The following is a 15,000-nucleotide window of genomic DNA, read 5'->3' on the forward strand; positions in this document are numbered from 1 at the left end:
TGAACAAACAACAATTTATATATACATGTATGCAGGTTAAAGCAACAAAATATAACAAAAAAAAAACACTGCAGGCATTCCACTCAGGGCAAGGATATGAATACCAACAAGTGTCAATTGATTTGTTGGGATTTTGCATCCAATCTGGGAGATCACTGCATAATACTACACTTACTTCCTTGTGAATGAGATCAAAATATGGTTTGCTGATTCCAGGAGGTATCTACATAAAAAGACAAGTACCAAACAAAAATTGACAAAATACTGTACTTTACTAACAGATTCAAGAAGCCTTATATCTCTCATGAAAGGCTGAAGTATCTTGTCCATCCCAAAAGTGGATATGTATGGCACTGGACAAAGTGCCACCAGCTGAATCATATTAATCACTGAGCGAAACTGGGGACGGAGATTCCCAAGAACAAAGTAAAATGCCCCTAAAAATTAATTCATAGTAATGCCATGTAAGCAACATTATTTCAATGTTGCAAACAAAAGTATACTTTATAATCATATTGGGTTAAGCATGACATACATGTACACATGTGACAGTGAATGATCAATTTTTCCATGAAGTATGGCAAAATAATTTTAACCTGACAACACAGATTCACTTAATTTTGTTTGTGATGACATACCTTCACCTTTTCCTCTCAAAGGGCTAATGTGATAACTTTGTTGTACTCCAAGTTATACCTATTTTGTGCTTTTTGGTTTTGGATCCAAGGGGATTGGTAACTTGGAATCATTATAGTAGAAGTGAAGAACAAGAGCATGTGGGTCTGTTCCAAAGAGTGGATGTTGCTTGAAATCCTCACCATCACAAAAAGCCCTCATTATCTCGTCAGTACTAGAATGGTTATTTCTCACCTTGACAAAAAACAAAAGGGAAGAATACTACAATTGTACCGAACATCAACTGTTGACCAACAATTCAGCTAGACTAAGGACTGATCAGTGCAAAAGAATTTATTTGAAACCAAACTTTTCTCTTTTGTTATGAGCACGAGAGTCAATAAAACCTTGTTGCACTCAAATGGAAACTTCAACCATTCATGACTCAAGTGTCTGCACTATGAGGAAATACCAATAATTACCTCTGACAGAATGTCTGGCTGGTTTAGCAAGGCCTGAAGTGTTTTCAGTATAGGGATATACTGAAATGACTCTTTCACAATTTTAAATTTTTCACGACCTCTGATCATATGGTATTCTGCATGTTGACTCAGAACTATCTCCTCAGGCTCCTTTCCAAAAATTAACAAAGGAAGTACACTGTAAAAAATTTATGCTTTTTTGTATTCATATTTAATACACTCTTTAAAATTAATTAATAGTAACTCAATGAAAATTTATTATACGCTCATTTTTTTCGAAAAAAAGACATGCCTGTAGAATAGCACTCTTTTCAATTGACGCCACAATTTAGCACCCAAAGCATTGTGAGATTAATAGGCAGACAAAGACATTTTAGTGATGTTTGGCCACATTTCCGTCCCAAAATGCTTTGCAGTACTCTATTTTTATCGGCTGTGGAAAATTCTGATAGGTCTGTTCTTCCCATTCCTCAGCCCACCTATATACATGTGTATAATGTGCAGGGGTTTCATTAAGACGGATGAGGAGCGAACACACCTGCAGGTCTCCGTCGTTTTGCTGCTCTTGCCTGAAAACTAGTCCGTTTGGAAGACATTCTGCGGGTAATTACAGAGAACAGATTGTAAAGAAAAAGTGGGAGGCAAATGAAATCGCAAGTTGCTGACACCCGTTAGGCCCACCCCAAACACTGCCACCCTGGAAAATTATAACCTGTTAATGAGCAACAACATCACAAGACCCGCTTGATAGCATAACATGTACAAATTAAGTACCAAGCTATCGAGGCAAACAGCCATAATCACACAGGATATTCTAATATATCCATGCTTGGAAGGAAGAGGGCTCAGGCTACTACTACAGTGTATAACACTGAAGAAGCTTACTATTACAACTAAAGGCATTGTAATAGGCATACCAGATGATACAACAGCACAACCTGGTCATGAATGGCGCAGAGCATTGCTATGGCTGCAAGAATTCCATGACCCATGCTGACCAGCCTGGCCCCCAACCAATCCTTAAAGTTGGTTGATTATAAACAATCACACCCGTCATAAAAATGCAGAAAATTACAAGGCGGGTCTCAGGGTGCTCATATGTCAGGGTGGCCGAGGGAAGTAGGGGAGTTGCATGAACTGAAATGAAAAGTATGACTAATATCAAGTCACCACAAAAATTTTCTGTCACTCACCGCAAAGTGTAAGGAACTTGCATGTTGACTTGGGCCTTTTAGTGAAATTGGGAGAATGCAAATAGAATGGCTCCCCTATAGCTCCTATACAGAGCTTCGTTTCCAAAATCATTTAAATGAATGCCATCACTGGCATAGACGTTCCTAGCGGGATTAGCAAGGCCACAATGCCGCCAAAACTTAGCGGATTTAAGATTCTGAAATGCTTCTCGGAGCAGCGTGTTGAGTATTTGGCAAACCACAACAAATCATACCCATAGACATAGACTCTTGATCAGCAATTCAGTGAGAGCGACTATGGAAAGCACAACCGTGTCCGCATTGCAATGACTGTCGCAAATATCATTCGAGCCGAGCTCCAGAACCACGACATTGGGGGCGTTCCTCTTAATGAATTCAAGATCAAACCGAATCATCTTATCGACCGTGCGACCTCCAATGCCAAAAATCTCGACTTCGCAGACTTCAGTTAAGTTAAGGTTGCGACGTTAGCTATTGTTTGCTTGACGGAGGTCAATAAACTCAAGTACTCGTCGCACAAATGAATGCCCTAAGACGAGCGTGTGGTTTAGAAGCCATCGTTGATCGCCAGCGGTTTTGAAAATGCACACAACCAATTCCCTTCGGCACAATTATAGTACACAGTCTTACTTATCTTTTTCTCAGCGTCCAAATCCTTCCGTAGCCACAATCGATTGTCAAGTGGAAGACGGGAACAGAAAAAACGTTTCCTTCGTGGAGCTGAAGGAAAAGAGGCCTGAACTTCTCCTATGCCACTTATGTATGTCCTAAATTAGAGTCCCGTATGTAAACTGATCCTAGTCAGTAAAAAATTAACCAGCATTGCCGGGCGCATAAAATCATTTATTCCTCTAGGTAATAAATTTCCTATAATATGCAGGGGTTTCATTAAGTTTTGAAGTAGGAAGTTTTTGTCGTAGAGTAAGCGGGCAGCCTTTTTTACCAAAGGGCCGAGCCTCTAAGGAAGGGGGGGGGGGGGGGGGGTTGGGCAGTGTCATGCTCCCCCGGAAAATTCTTGAAAATTAGACTCTCGGAAATGCATTTTCCAGCATTCTGAGGTGGAAATTTATAATTCTATGTCCTCATTTTGCAAACAAAATTGTGAATAATTTGCGGAGCATTTACTTATACTAGCAATGTTGTAACTGTTTAAAGCCTTAGAGAATTTACTAAATTGACAAGCACAAAGTAACTTCATGAAAACCAATAATGTAACTAATTATGTAACTGTTTGCAGCCTCTGGGAATTTACTAAATACATAACAGTATGAATAATGAAACCTAACTCTCTGGCTTACCTGTATCTTGCTTAGTTTGTTAGATAGTGAGCCACACTTGCTTTTCTGATTTAAATTATAATAACTGAAACAAACATATAGATCGTACAGTTTCATGAATGAACTCCTCTTGTACTGTTTTGCTGCTTTTATTCATGAAGAAAACTTAAGTCAATCCTAAATACGGGCAACTAATGTATGAAGCTTAAAAGGACTACACTATATGTCATGGAAAAATTCAAAGTCAGAGCCATAATCTGAATCATCATCATCATCTGCTGGTAGCTCCAAGGCTTTTGAGGTTTCATCTACTTCATCTGCAATTGTACGTTGAACTGGCTGAATGATGCTGTCATCATTTGTCTGCACACCAGCATCCTGCATGGTTACCGTTACAACGTTCTCGCTTATACCACTTGAACTGGCGACCAGTGGTGTGCTGACAAACTTTGGAGGACACTTTCGGCGCGGTTTGGCAGCTAACCAAGCTCTAACAGAAGCATCAATCACTTCTTCAAATTCTTTACTTCCCACTTTAGGACCATTGATGAGAATGTGTAGCAGAGCATTGAGCATGTCATTCTTCACTCTACTTCGAAGCCTTGTTTTCATCAGTTTTAAAGAACTGGCACCCCTTTCCGGCCATGCATTCAAGACTGGAAGAAAGATCACTGCCTCTGCCAACTTTGCAATAAGTGGAAGATTAAATGGGACCAGGTCCTTCATGAACATTAGCTTCTGGAGGCACCAATCAGTTGAAGTGACTGTGGGTTTGCTCCTACCAGAGGGCTTTCTAACTTCCTCAGGCAATTCGTTCTTCCATTTTGCCAAGTCGTACTTGAATACCTGCCACTCATCCATCAACTGCTTTTTGTCGCTTTTATCGTCAAAGAACTGCTCAGCCAGAAGTTTCACCGCTGCACTGCCATAATCCCTGAATCCTGGCTGGCCCCTTTTGGAACTTGTGCAGGGTCAAATATACTAAAAGCAGACAGGAGGGGAAGGGCAGAAAATCTGCTACTTTAGCTTTCTTTCAGTGAATTGACATATTTCACCAGGAAATTGGTGAGAAACAGCTATCTCTATCAGCCGCAGTAAGATCTGCTTGTTCCAATCTGCCTCCAGGTGAAAGATCTCTAAGGAACTCAGTGACTGGAACTCCCATCTGGACAATATTGTCAAGGTCATCGGTACACTTCTGAATTGCTGGCTTTATATGGGAGAAGGAAACCTTTCCTCGTTGCAAAGCACAGCTGTGTTGAGAACAGGAACAACGTGATGCATGACTGTTACCACCCCAATGAATTTCACTTTCTGCATCTTTCCGAGAAGACCTGACGCCTGAGCATCTTTCTAGTCAAGTTGCTTTGGTGTAAGCATGAATGGTACGTAATCCTTATGCACACCCTCTACAGCCTTGCGAAGAGAGAGCCACCTCGTGCGAGTAGCCTTAGCAAGTCTACGGACGCACTTATCTTTAGTCTCTTTTGAAGGCTCTTGCAGCTTTTTCACTTTAAGTTGGGTCTTCAGATAAGCTGCAAGTCGTTTTGGGGAATTTTCCAAAAAATTCCAGACCTTAAAAAGCCATCTCTCAACTTTTTGCATGTATGCAATATCATCAGTTGTGTCACAGCAAGCAAGGGACAGTTTATGGCAGATGCAGTGAACGCTGACGAGGCTCTTTGAGCCTGGTGGCTACCCCACTGGTTTTTCCAGTCATCACTGATGCTCCATCCGTGTAAAGGCCATTGAGCTTTCCAACTGGCAAGTCACTATGGTTTATCTCTGTTACAAGAGTGCTCGTTATGGTTTCTGCATTTGCAGAATCAGATTCAACAAAGAGATCATTTGCACTAAGAAACTTAATCTCTGTGCCACCAGAAGTGCTGCTCCAAAACTGCACAAACGTGATTAATTGCTCAGTAACAGAGATGTCTGTTACTTCATCAATTAGAAGGCCATAAGACCCTGGTTTCTTTATTTTGTTTATAATCATGTTCTTGACCACATTTCCACTTGTCAGGAACATTTCTCACACTGCAGCAGGAGATTTGTGATTAAAATGCTGCATTTTGTCCAGCCCAACAGCACGAAACAGATTTAGCAAAGAAAAGAACGTAACATTGGCAACTGCCTCCCTTGCTAACCAGTACAAGGCTGCAGTCTTTCGAGCATCTCTTTCTTCAGGGAATTTCTAAGGCGTGTTTTTAGGTGCCTTAGGGCACTGGCCCCCCTTTCTGGCCATGCATTTGAAACAGGCATAGAGAGGCAGATTTCTGTCTCTCTGTAGGGCTCATTCTGTGGAAGGTTTAGAAGGCGAAGGAATAGCCTGATGGTCCTTACTCTAGTCAGACAGCTCATACTTGAAGTTGTTTGATTCAGCTTCCAGTTTAAGGCGTTTGCTACTGTTCTCTTCTCCACTAAAAATGTGATTTGCAAGAATTTGGATATCGTTTTGTCCATATCCTGCAAACTCGGGGTTTGCAATAGGCACAGAAAGTGGATCGAAGATAGAGAAGAATGAAACGACTGGCAAGGCTGTCACATATTGGGAGCATAGGTCGTGCCTCTGTTGCTTTAATCTTGTCTTCACTGAACTCTAGACAAGCAAGTTTTCCAGTTGTTGTCTCCTTTTGGAACTCTTTGACAGTGATGTTTTCTTGAACAAGCCTGATAAGCGAATCTTTAGATGCTTTGATGGCAGGAGAAATACGAGAAAAAGATATGGAGCCCTTTTGAAACAGCTTACTAAGAGTCGAGAGCACAGCTAGAACACAAGAATCTCCTCTAGTTCCAACGGAGATGTGAACTTGCAATTAGCAATTTCTTCTCTGGCCAACCAATTTGCTGATAGGAAAGCATGGTGCAACACTGAATCCTTTGTCTGTAGCTGGGTTTCGAACTCCTTGTGGAAGTACGACACTCGTTTATTGTGCTCCCTCTGGATGGCCATCTCATGTTGAGGTGAGCCACTGTGTCCATCCTTTCCAACCAGTGCACTCTCTTTAAATCTTACAGCAGGGACCTGGTTAAACTTCTTTTGATGGTTAAATGGATTTTCACAATCGTGCATTCTGCACGACAGGCAAAACATACCATTCCCCTCTTCATATACCAGCTACCACAAACTGGCCTTCTCACAATATCCAACTTCTCTATCAAGAATCCATTCATGCTTAAAACGACCATCACATAATTTCTTACAACCTTCTTTCCATTTATAAAAATTGTGAAGTTTTGGTGACTCTTTAAAATACTGGCTTATTAGCTCAATTGCACAAGAAGTACATGTAGGGACAGGTTTGGTTGAATGATGTGTTGGCTTGTTTTTGGTGTCCACAGGGGCTGCTGCTGAAGAAAAATAGTAAATCATGTTTATTCTTGTTATATTTTGTACCACCTTATGTGCTAGAGCAAAATAGTACTCAAGAAATGATTCATACCAACTGCAACATGAGCTTCACCACTTTGAAGTGTACTTTCATCACATCCTCCTTCATTCCCTGTGGTGTTTTGAAAAAATCCAACACAAAGGAATTATTAAAGATAGTTAAGATTTCGTGTTTTTAACCAACAGTTCTGTGACTGAAACTCTCTCACACCAAAAGCACTGTGCCTTTGTACGCCAATGTGCCATCAGGTATACTTGTAAGCTTAACAGAACCCTCGCTTTTGGTCCAAAAGTTGTCTCTCACAGAACTAAGCAGCTTGCCACTTGATATTGTTTCAATATTTCCAGTAAAAGGAGCCAACAAAGTTACAGGGGTTTAATTAACTGCTACCACAACTACATTACTGGTGATTGCTCTACTGAGTAAGAACTCTATTCAAAGAAATCTTTAAGTGAGCTTTATGTGGATCATGATTTGAAGCGTTAAAATCACAGAAATATAAAGGTTTTACATTATGCATGCAATACAGGCGAAAATGAATAAAAAGGTCCTTACCTTTGCTTAGCTCACTCGATGGAGAGTGAAAAAACGTGCTCAGCAATGTCTGCCTCGGTTTCTTTGGCACGGACGCCATTTTGGCACATTCGAAAACTTGGGATCTAGTCCTGTGAAAATGTCCAAGGCCTTCCACAACCCTTCGATCACCTCAATCTCCTTCAACTTTTTATACTTCCACCAAAAGGTTAACACGTTTAAAACTCCTGAAATATGCCTTTATTAGACTCAGACGTTTGAGCCGGATGTGTTTTACAATTATTTTTGGGGGATCTTTTCATTATTTTAAGCCAGATCCTGCTCTGTGAAAATGTCGCAGGCGTTCCACGACCCTTCTATCAATTTCCATCGCGCGTGGCAAAGGTAAATGTGCCATCTGTAAATCAGCCTTTTTTCACGTTTGTAATATCTCTCGTATTAGGACGTTTTTGTCAGCTGAAAACACCAAAATGTTAGTGCATGCTTTCGTAATGTCTACATTGGACAATTGTAACTCTCTCTTATACGGACTTCCGAAACACTTGATTCATAGACTTCAGTTAGTTCAAAACAATGCAGCGCATCTGATCTTATGTGGTGCTAGAACGTATAACTCCTTTACTGAGAGAACGACACTGAGCAGAGGATTATTTTTAAAATCTTACTAGCTTTATTCCTGATCTGTTTCAAACTTACAAGCCATCTAGGAGTTTACGATCTTCAACCATGAACTTGTTAGTGACACCTAGATCGAGGTTAAAATTTTATGGTGATTGTGCTTTTTCGGTTTGCACTCCTAAACTTCGGAATAATCTTCCAGAAAATGTAACATGTAGTCCAAATCTTACATCTTTTATCTTTTTAAGCGCTATTTTAATTTGAAGTTTAATTTGCTTTTGTATTTGAATTTATAATTTAATATATAGATTTAGCGAAGCCTAAAAGCGGAGCTCCCGGTTTGTGTATTCTTACTGGCTGTAGGATTAGTGAAAATAAAAGGCTTTGGAACTGTCCGCCTTTTAGTTTTCCCGGATATTGTTTAATTATGTCATTTTCTTCACTGCCTAACAAGTGACTTCCACGTTTAATTTCACCTGAAAAACCGACTGATTGCATGAATCACGAAGGGATGAGTGTGATATCGGTTTTTCCAGCGAAATCTACTGTCGAATTCACCAGTTAGCCAATTAATTTTTCTTGAATTGCGAGAGTTTTAAAAGAAAACTATCAAATCCTCAGCAAGCGAACGGGACAGGAAAGAAGCCATTTCAGAGTGGACTGTCAAAAGCCAGCAAATAGGAATCATGCTAAAATTAGAAATCACAGACGTACTATAGCTTGTGATGTGACAGATCGTACTTTATTTATCCACTTTATCTCTGAAAATGAGATCATTTACATTTTGATGTACTTCATTGAAACACGCCAGCTTGGCTTAGAACCAGAATCAGCTAGAAAGGATAAACTTCAAACAAGATCTCCAACAAATTACCTATACGTGTTATCGTGTATGTCTGACCTTGCTTGAGCCTGCGATCCAATCCACAACCAGTCCCTGGTCAGCAGTCAACTTAAAAAAAAACAGCTGACCTCGATAAGGTCCAACTTGAGCCCGCGATATGTTCACGTGATACTGGTCAGCGGATACCTTGTTTTGAGAGGTGTCAATTGACCATAACATTGATGTCCAATATCAATGACGTATGCTGTAAACTAGTTACAGTGTCAAATGGGAGTATTGCCTCCTGGATGAGCTCTAAACTTGAGCCCGTGATATGGTTACGTGTACTGGTCACATTGGCATACATGAAGGGGCGGACGTACGTACGGACGTTCATGACGTAATTGCTATAAAACCAAATTTTCTCACATCAATGGTTTACCATATTTTCTTAACTATGGCGCCTTAGAGCTCTACAATAGGGTGCTATAGAAATGTATTAGTGCGCGGAGCACCATAGCTAAGAAAATACTGGTGACCCATCGATGGGAGAAAATTTGGTAAAATAGCCATGACGTCATTTTCCGTCCGTACGTACGTCTGTCCGCGCCTTCATGTATGCCAATGTGACCAGTACACGTAACCATATCACGGGCTCAAGTTTGGAGCTCATCCAGGAGGCAATACTCCCATTTGACACTGTAACTAGTTTACAGCATACATCTTTGATATTGGACATCAATGTTATGGTCAATTGACACCTGTCATAACAAGGTATCCGCTGACCAGTATCACGTGACCATATAGCGGGCTCAAGTTAGACCATATCGAGGTCAGCTGTATTTTTGAAGTTGACCGCTGACCAAGGACTGGTTGTTGAATGGATCGCAGGCTCAAGCCAGGTCAGACACTCGCACGAACACCTCATCGAGGCTTAATTTTTCGCGCTCTTTCTGTGGCTCGACGCGGCTACAGAGCCATGCTACGTCAACAAAAGCTCTTGACAGGCGATGCTTTCCGTGTTCAGGTACGGTTTGGAAAATATATTTTTCTTGCATTTTTTGCTGGTCTCAGTCCAGGTTTAACATAATATAGCTGTGGTCAGGACACATTGGTGGCTATGTAGTTATTCAAGTCAAGCATTGGAGCGATATAAACTTAAGGTATTCCTGGAGGATAAAGTTATCTTCTCGGATTACTTCGGTTTTTTGACATGTGAAACATTATTGATAAAGTAGCATACTTGCCAAATTTAACGGCTGGAAAACGCCGGGATTCTGAGATACAAGTTTTAGAAGTTTCGTTTCCAAGTAGGGATTTCGCGGCAAAATAGAGATTTGATGCCAGAGCAAACGTGTTTGCGGTCCCCGAAGGAATTTCCTGGAATATGCCTTGTTGACAGATCCATTTGATAAAACCATTCGATAATGAAATACGAATCCTCTTTGATCATGGACGCGAGTCGGGAACATGCGCTGGTGGCGTTAGATCGAAGTTTTCAAGAACGCGGGTAAATAAGATTTCTTTTTGAGTGAAGTTCTTGTTTCCATTTTATTGAGAATAAGAGCTGCCAATGATGCGACCTCCTTTTGCTTGCAGTTTCAGATCTACGCCTCCAGGGCTAAGGCACCTTCTAGCACGTTTTTCGTGCAAAATAGGTGAAAGCGCCGACCAAGCCAGAAGGCGCTGTTATAGGCGCTTGTTTGGCATACTGTGGGTAAGTCTCTGACTCTATGTGTGATATTATGTCATTTTTTTGAAGGGAAACTAATGAAGCTTACCTTCATTGTTTGCCTAACCATGGCCTTATGACCTTCGATCTCGCATTGAACTCATAGCTACTCGCTGACATCGTCACAAAGTCATCAAGCACGTCCCGAAAATTGAATTCCTTGTGCGCAGTGAGTAAAGTGCCACGCGCAGTGTGTCCTAGGATTTTTTCAATACTCCCGGCAATATCTTGAGTTACCAAGAATAAGCAATGTGACTCCATCTCAAAACTGGCGATCTTCGAATTGACACCGCGGTCGTATTTATCTCACACCCGCATCACAACGCATATGAGGCCAGTTTTTTGTCCGTATACATGTAGACTATTGTTCTCGATCATTACACTCAGTGACGACCTTTTTATTTTTTCAGTTTGGGAACAAAATCGGCGCAGGGCAATTTCGGGGAAAGACTTTCCCTACGTACGTGTACCCGGAATGCATCAAAGATGTTGTCCGGGCCATAATCCAGGAAAACCTGAGGGACTATCAGGACCCGGAAAACGCTGCGGTAACATGTTTTTATTCATTTTTCCAATCCAAATGAACACGTTTTCTTGTCCCCTTTTTCTTACGTTTGTGTTGAACAGAGATCCGCTAAAGGAACGCTACAATTTCATAAGGATGGAGGGAGTGGGGTCTACCTCTAGATAATAATGTTCACTGAAAGTGCTCATTTTCTAGCCAGTAGGTAAAGTGGATGAAACTTGAAACAAAGCAAGTATCGATATTTATATAATATATTAATGAATGTAGAACATTACATAAAAATCAGCGGAGGTTACAATTATATTAGTGAGAAAATGAGAGCAGCATGTTTGACACTCACTCATTGATCATGTTTTAATTTTTTTTAGGTTTACCATGTGACTCTAGAAGACCTCCACAGGGCAAAATGGCCAGCTATGCGGTGAACATCTACAATCTGCACTGTTGTCATTTGTTTTTTAAAAATATTTTTTACACACTGAATGTTTCCTATAATTATACAGAACTGAAGCTATGAATAATGAAAACATTGAAATTTTTTGAAAAATATTATTTACACTGATGAGATACCAATTTTGCCACATGTACATTCATTTACAGCACATTCAATATGACAATAAAAGATATGAAAAGATTCAATTGTATCATTGTCTTGATCACATATGTATGCATTCAACTAAGGCACCAGACCCAAATATCAACACCATGTTTACCAAAGAGTACAGTTCTCAGGGTTGTGCTCTAGCAGTGCCCAGTGGCCCCTGAAGACTTACTTTTGCCTATGGATGGCAAGGTATGCACAAAATGACTATGCTGGGCACCCTGAGTTTCATAGGTTCAGAGTTTTGTGCTCCAAAAAATCTTTCTTGCATTCCTTCTTTGACACTCTGAATACTGTCAGTTGTAATGTAAGAATGGTAGAACTTGGAAGAGGTCACCCCATGCTTTGCATACAAGGTAATTTTTTGGAATTAGTTCATCTTAGTGACACAATCTCTACATACTAGGTAATAGTAATATTGGTATTCTTGTCTATTTGTAATACTTGTGGCTCCCTCTGACATAAAACATACACAAAACCGTGTTTTTCACCTACAATAGATTTTTTTTGTGACCTTTACATTTTGGGATTGTGATAGGCCTGGTACCCAAGGCAAGGAACGGCCCACATAACCAAATACATATACAGTCAAACCTTGATTATCCAGAGTCAATGGGACTGTAGTGAATAGTCCAGAAATTTGAAAATGTGACTATTGATGAGGTAAACACAAATTAATTAGGACACCAATGTTTCACTTGGCAACAAAACAAGTCTCAGCCAGTCATAACTCACATTTTCAGTGCCTAAATTAAAATGAATTTGAAAGAATAGCCTTTAAGGAATCTTCATTATGCCTTATTAATATTTCACAAAAATAATGGGATCAGAAGAATTGGTCTGGATAACTGAGGTTCAACTGTACCTTTATAGCAACCAAAATTGAATACTACAGTTTACAAAAAAAGAATATTTTATATTGTGGGAGCATTTCTAGGATTATGGGGGCAGTCTTTGTGCGTTTTGCGACTGTGTGTGGTACTCCCACACCATTTGCAATTCTTTCCCCCAAGAGTCACTACAGCACTTTCAGGAGCATCAGGAACAGGAACTGATGTTATTTCAGTGCCACTGACCAGTCCCTCATCAACAGCATTCTGTGCAAGGAGGACTGCTTCTTCTTCCAAAAGATCAGTCTGCTCTTCCTCTCCATATGTGTGCCTAATTTGGCAATTCTTGACATATTTCTTTCTACAAGACAAGAAAGAGACGTAAGACTATGTTTGCAAGCACTGTTATACTTCCCCTTCAGTAAGTAGTGGATTTCCTAGTACAGCAGACCTAGGAACCGTAAACCGCAGGCAACTCAAAAGACAAACAAAACAAAAAAGCCAAAAACACAGAAACACAGAAACATTGGTAGCATTTCGTTTCCCACCCATTTGTGAGATATGTAACAATCTTATCATTACAAATAAAAAAGGTTCCACTATCCCACCAATACCAAAAGGCTATCTAGATGGGCAGTAATTACATTTTGATTCAGTTTGTTCAATGAAGACCTGAAAAGAGTTGTAAAAAATAATTTGGTGACCCTGTTTATAGTTGATGACCACTGCACTGATTAGTTATACCTCAATTCTTGCTCCTCGGCTCGGTTTACTTTTCTCTTGACTCTTTTCTTTTTCCCCACATCCGTCTTGTAGTATTCCAACCGTTTCATTCTCTCTCTGTTGTCATGTTGGCACTTGTGAAAAGAAGAATACATTGAACATAATATTCAATGAAATTATAAGTATGCACTCAAATCACATGTCCATATGCATATAATATAGAACACTGAGCACAGGTGCTGAAGTTTGTCTATTCCTTTTCTGTTCTCCTCACTATATTGGAATATTTTTTTAACAGTTGATATGATCATTATAATATCCAAACAGAACTTCATATCCCAAATCATCCCCACCTAATCATTACAAAGCAACACCTTCTTGTTATGAAATCGACAAGATTTTGTTTACATACAATCTCCTGAATTCCACTGAGTACTGGAAGGCCCATCCGAGAATACAGCTCAATGATCCAGTGGTATTGTGCCCCTTTTTCTTTAAACAGCCATGTCATGTTTGCCTGAATAAGGCCCAGATTGGTAGAGGCCTGGTAATGTTTTTGGTGTAAATTTGTATCCTTGGCCCTGAATTTTGCCAAAACACTAAAGGTGGCCTCTGGCATGTTTGAGTGCCCTTTCCCTAACTCTGGGTCAATCACACTCTTTGCATTTTTTGCCCTTTCAGCACACTCTATCTCATAGGCAAGCCCATGAAACTCACATTTCAGGGGGTGAGTAGAGTGATATGGCTGTCCTTGGCATTTCATATCTGGGTAAAACCCATTTTCATCACAATCACAATTCTTACAAGAGCACTTTGTCAGGGGATGAAAAGAACAAGACCCTCCCTCCCATTCATGAATGTCCTTGCTGTGGTATTTGCCAAGTGTCAGCATGGTCTCTCTGTACTTTTCAGGACTATTACCAGCCTGAACTAGTGCACAGTAGTGATTCCGCTTGGTATTTTGAATAAATCCGGGCCCTATACAACCACATACAGGTTTGTTCCTTGTTGCAACAAAAGTATGCTTTTTGCCAGCACAGCAGCATTTCAATGATTCTATAGAAGGAAATTCTGATTTGTGCAAGGCAATAAATCCTGGGGTAAATGTTGACATTCCCTTTAAATCTTCTAATTTTTTCCCATGTGCTCTACCTACATGCCCCCCACATAACATAACTCTAGACTCCTGTTTATTAGAGAATGAATATCGAAACCCTTTGGCAGACGAAGAGTCGGCATCCTGCCAATTGATTGCAACATTTAGGCCTTCTTCTTTTGCCTGAGCCCAAAGCTTCTGGCTAAGATGGCCCTCCGCTGACTTAGCTGTACCTTGCCATAAATCTTCATCGCAAATCCTGTCTGCACCTCGCATTGACAGGTGCCCATAATACAGAAGGGCACCTGTGATATAATTTTTTATCACAAAGGTGCAATTTTGACTAAAATGCCCCCGTATTAGCCAGCAACCATCACAGCATGTTACTGCTCTGGACCAGCTACCGATTTGATCTGATGGGAGTTGTATCATTTGATGTTTGGCATCATCACACATCTCATCAAGCATGTCTTTAATATGAGGAAGGGCAAGGTCAATCACTTCCAAGAAGGGTTTTTCTGAGGTAACACCCAAACC

At 40.4% G+C, this 15,000-nt stretch overlaps 2 protein-coding genes and 1 pseudogene across 2 annotated transcripts in view; 1 reads left to right on the forward strand and 2 right to left on the reverse strand.

The window, feature by feature from the left end:
• LOC138057986 (uncharacterized) overlaps window positions 1–11,814 on the forward strand; it is a 58,369-nt gene extending 46,555 nt beyond the window's left edge. The window contains exons 2-4 of the mRNA XM_068903887.1: window positions 10,555–10,672; window positions 11,098–11,235; window positions 11,582–11,814. Of these exons, the coding sequence (XP_068759988.1) occupies window positions 10,555–10,672; window positions 11,098–11,235; window positions 11,582–11,638 (313 nt within the window). The 3' untranslated portion in view covers window positions 11,639–11,814. The remainder of the gene's footprint in view (window positions 1–10,554; window positions 10,673–11,097; window positions 11,236–11,581) is intronic.
• LOC138058063 (zinc finger protein 862-like) lies at window positions 3,607–6,680 on the reverse strand (annotated as a pseudogene).
• An 812-nt stretch (window positions 11,815–12,626) lies between the features above and the next one.
• Window positions 12,627–15,000, reverse strand: part of LOC138057985 (uncharacterized) — a 3,119-nt gene continuing 745 nt past the window's right edge. The window contains exons 2-4 of the mRNA XM_068903886.1: window positions 13,780–15,000; window positions 13,389–13,501; window positions 12,627–13,005 (exon numbers count right to left, since the gene is read on the reverse strand). The exon at window positions 13,780–15,000 is cut by the window's right edge and continues 218 nt beyond it. Coding sequence (XP_068759987.1) covers window positions 12,729–13,005; window positions 13,389–13,501; window positions 13,780–15,000 — 1,611 coding nt within the window. The 3' untranslated portion in view covers window positions 12,627–12,728. The remainder of the gene's footprint in view (window positions 13,006–13,388; window positions 13,502–13,779) is intronic.

The sequence above is a fragment of the Montipora capricornis genome, chromosome 7 (assembly GCF_036669925.1).
Source record: "Montipora capricornis isolate CH-2021 chromosome 7, ASM3666992v2, whole genome shotgun sequence".
NCBI lineage: Eukaryota > Metazoa > Cnidaria > Anthozoa > Scleractinia > Acroporidae > Montipora > Montipora capricornis.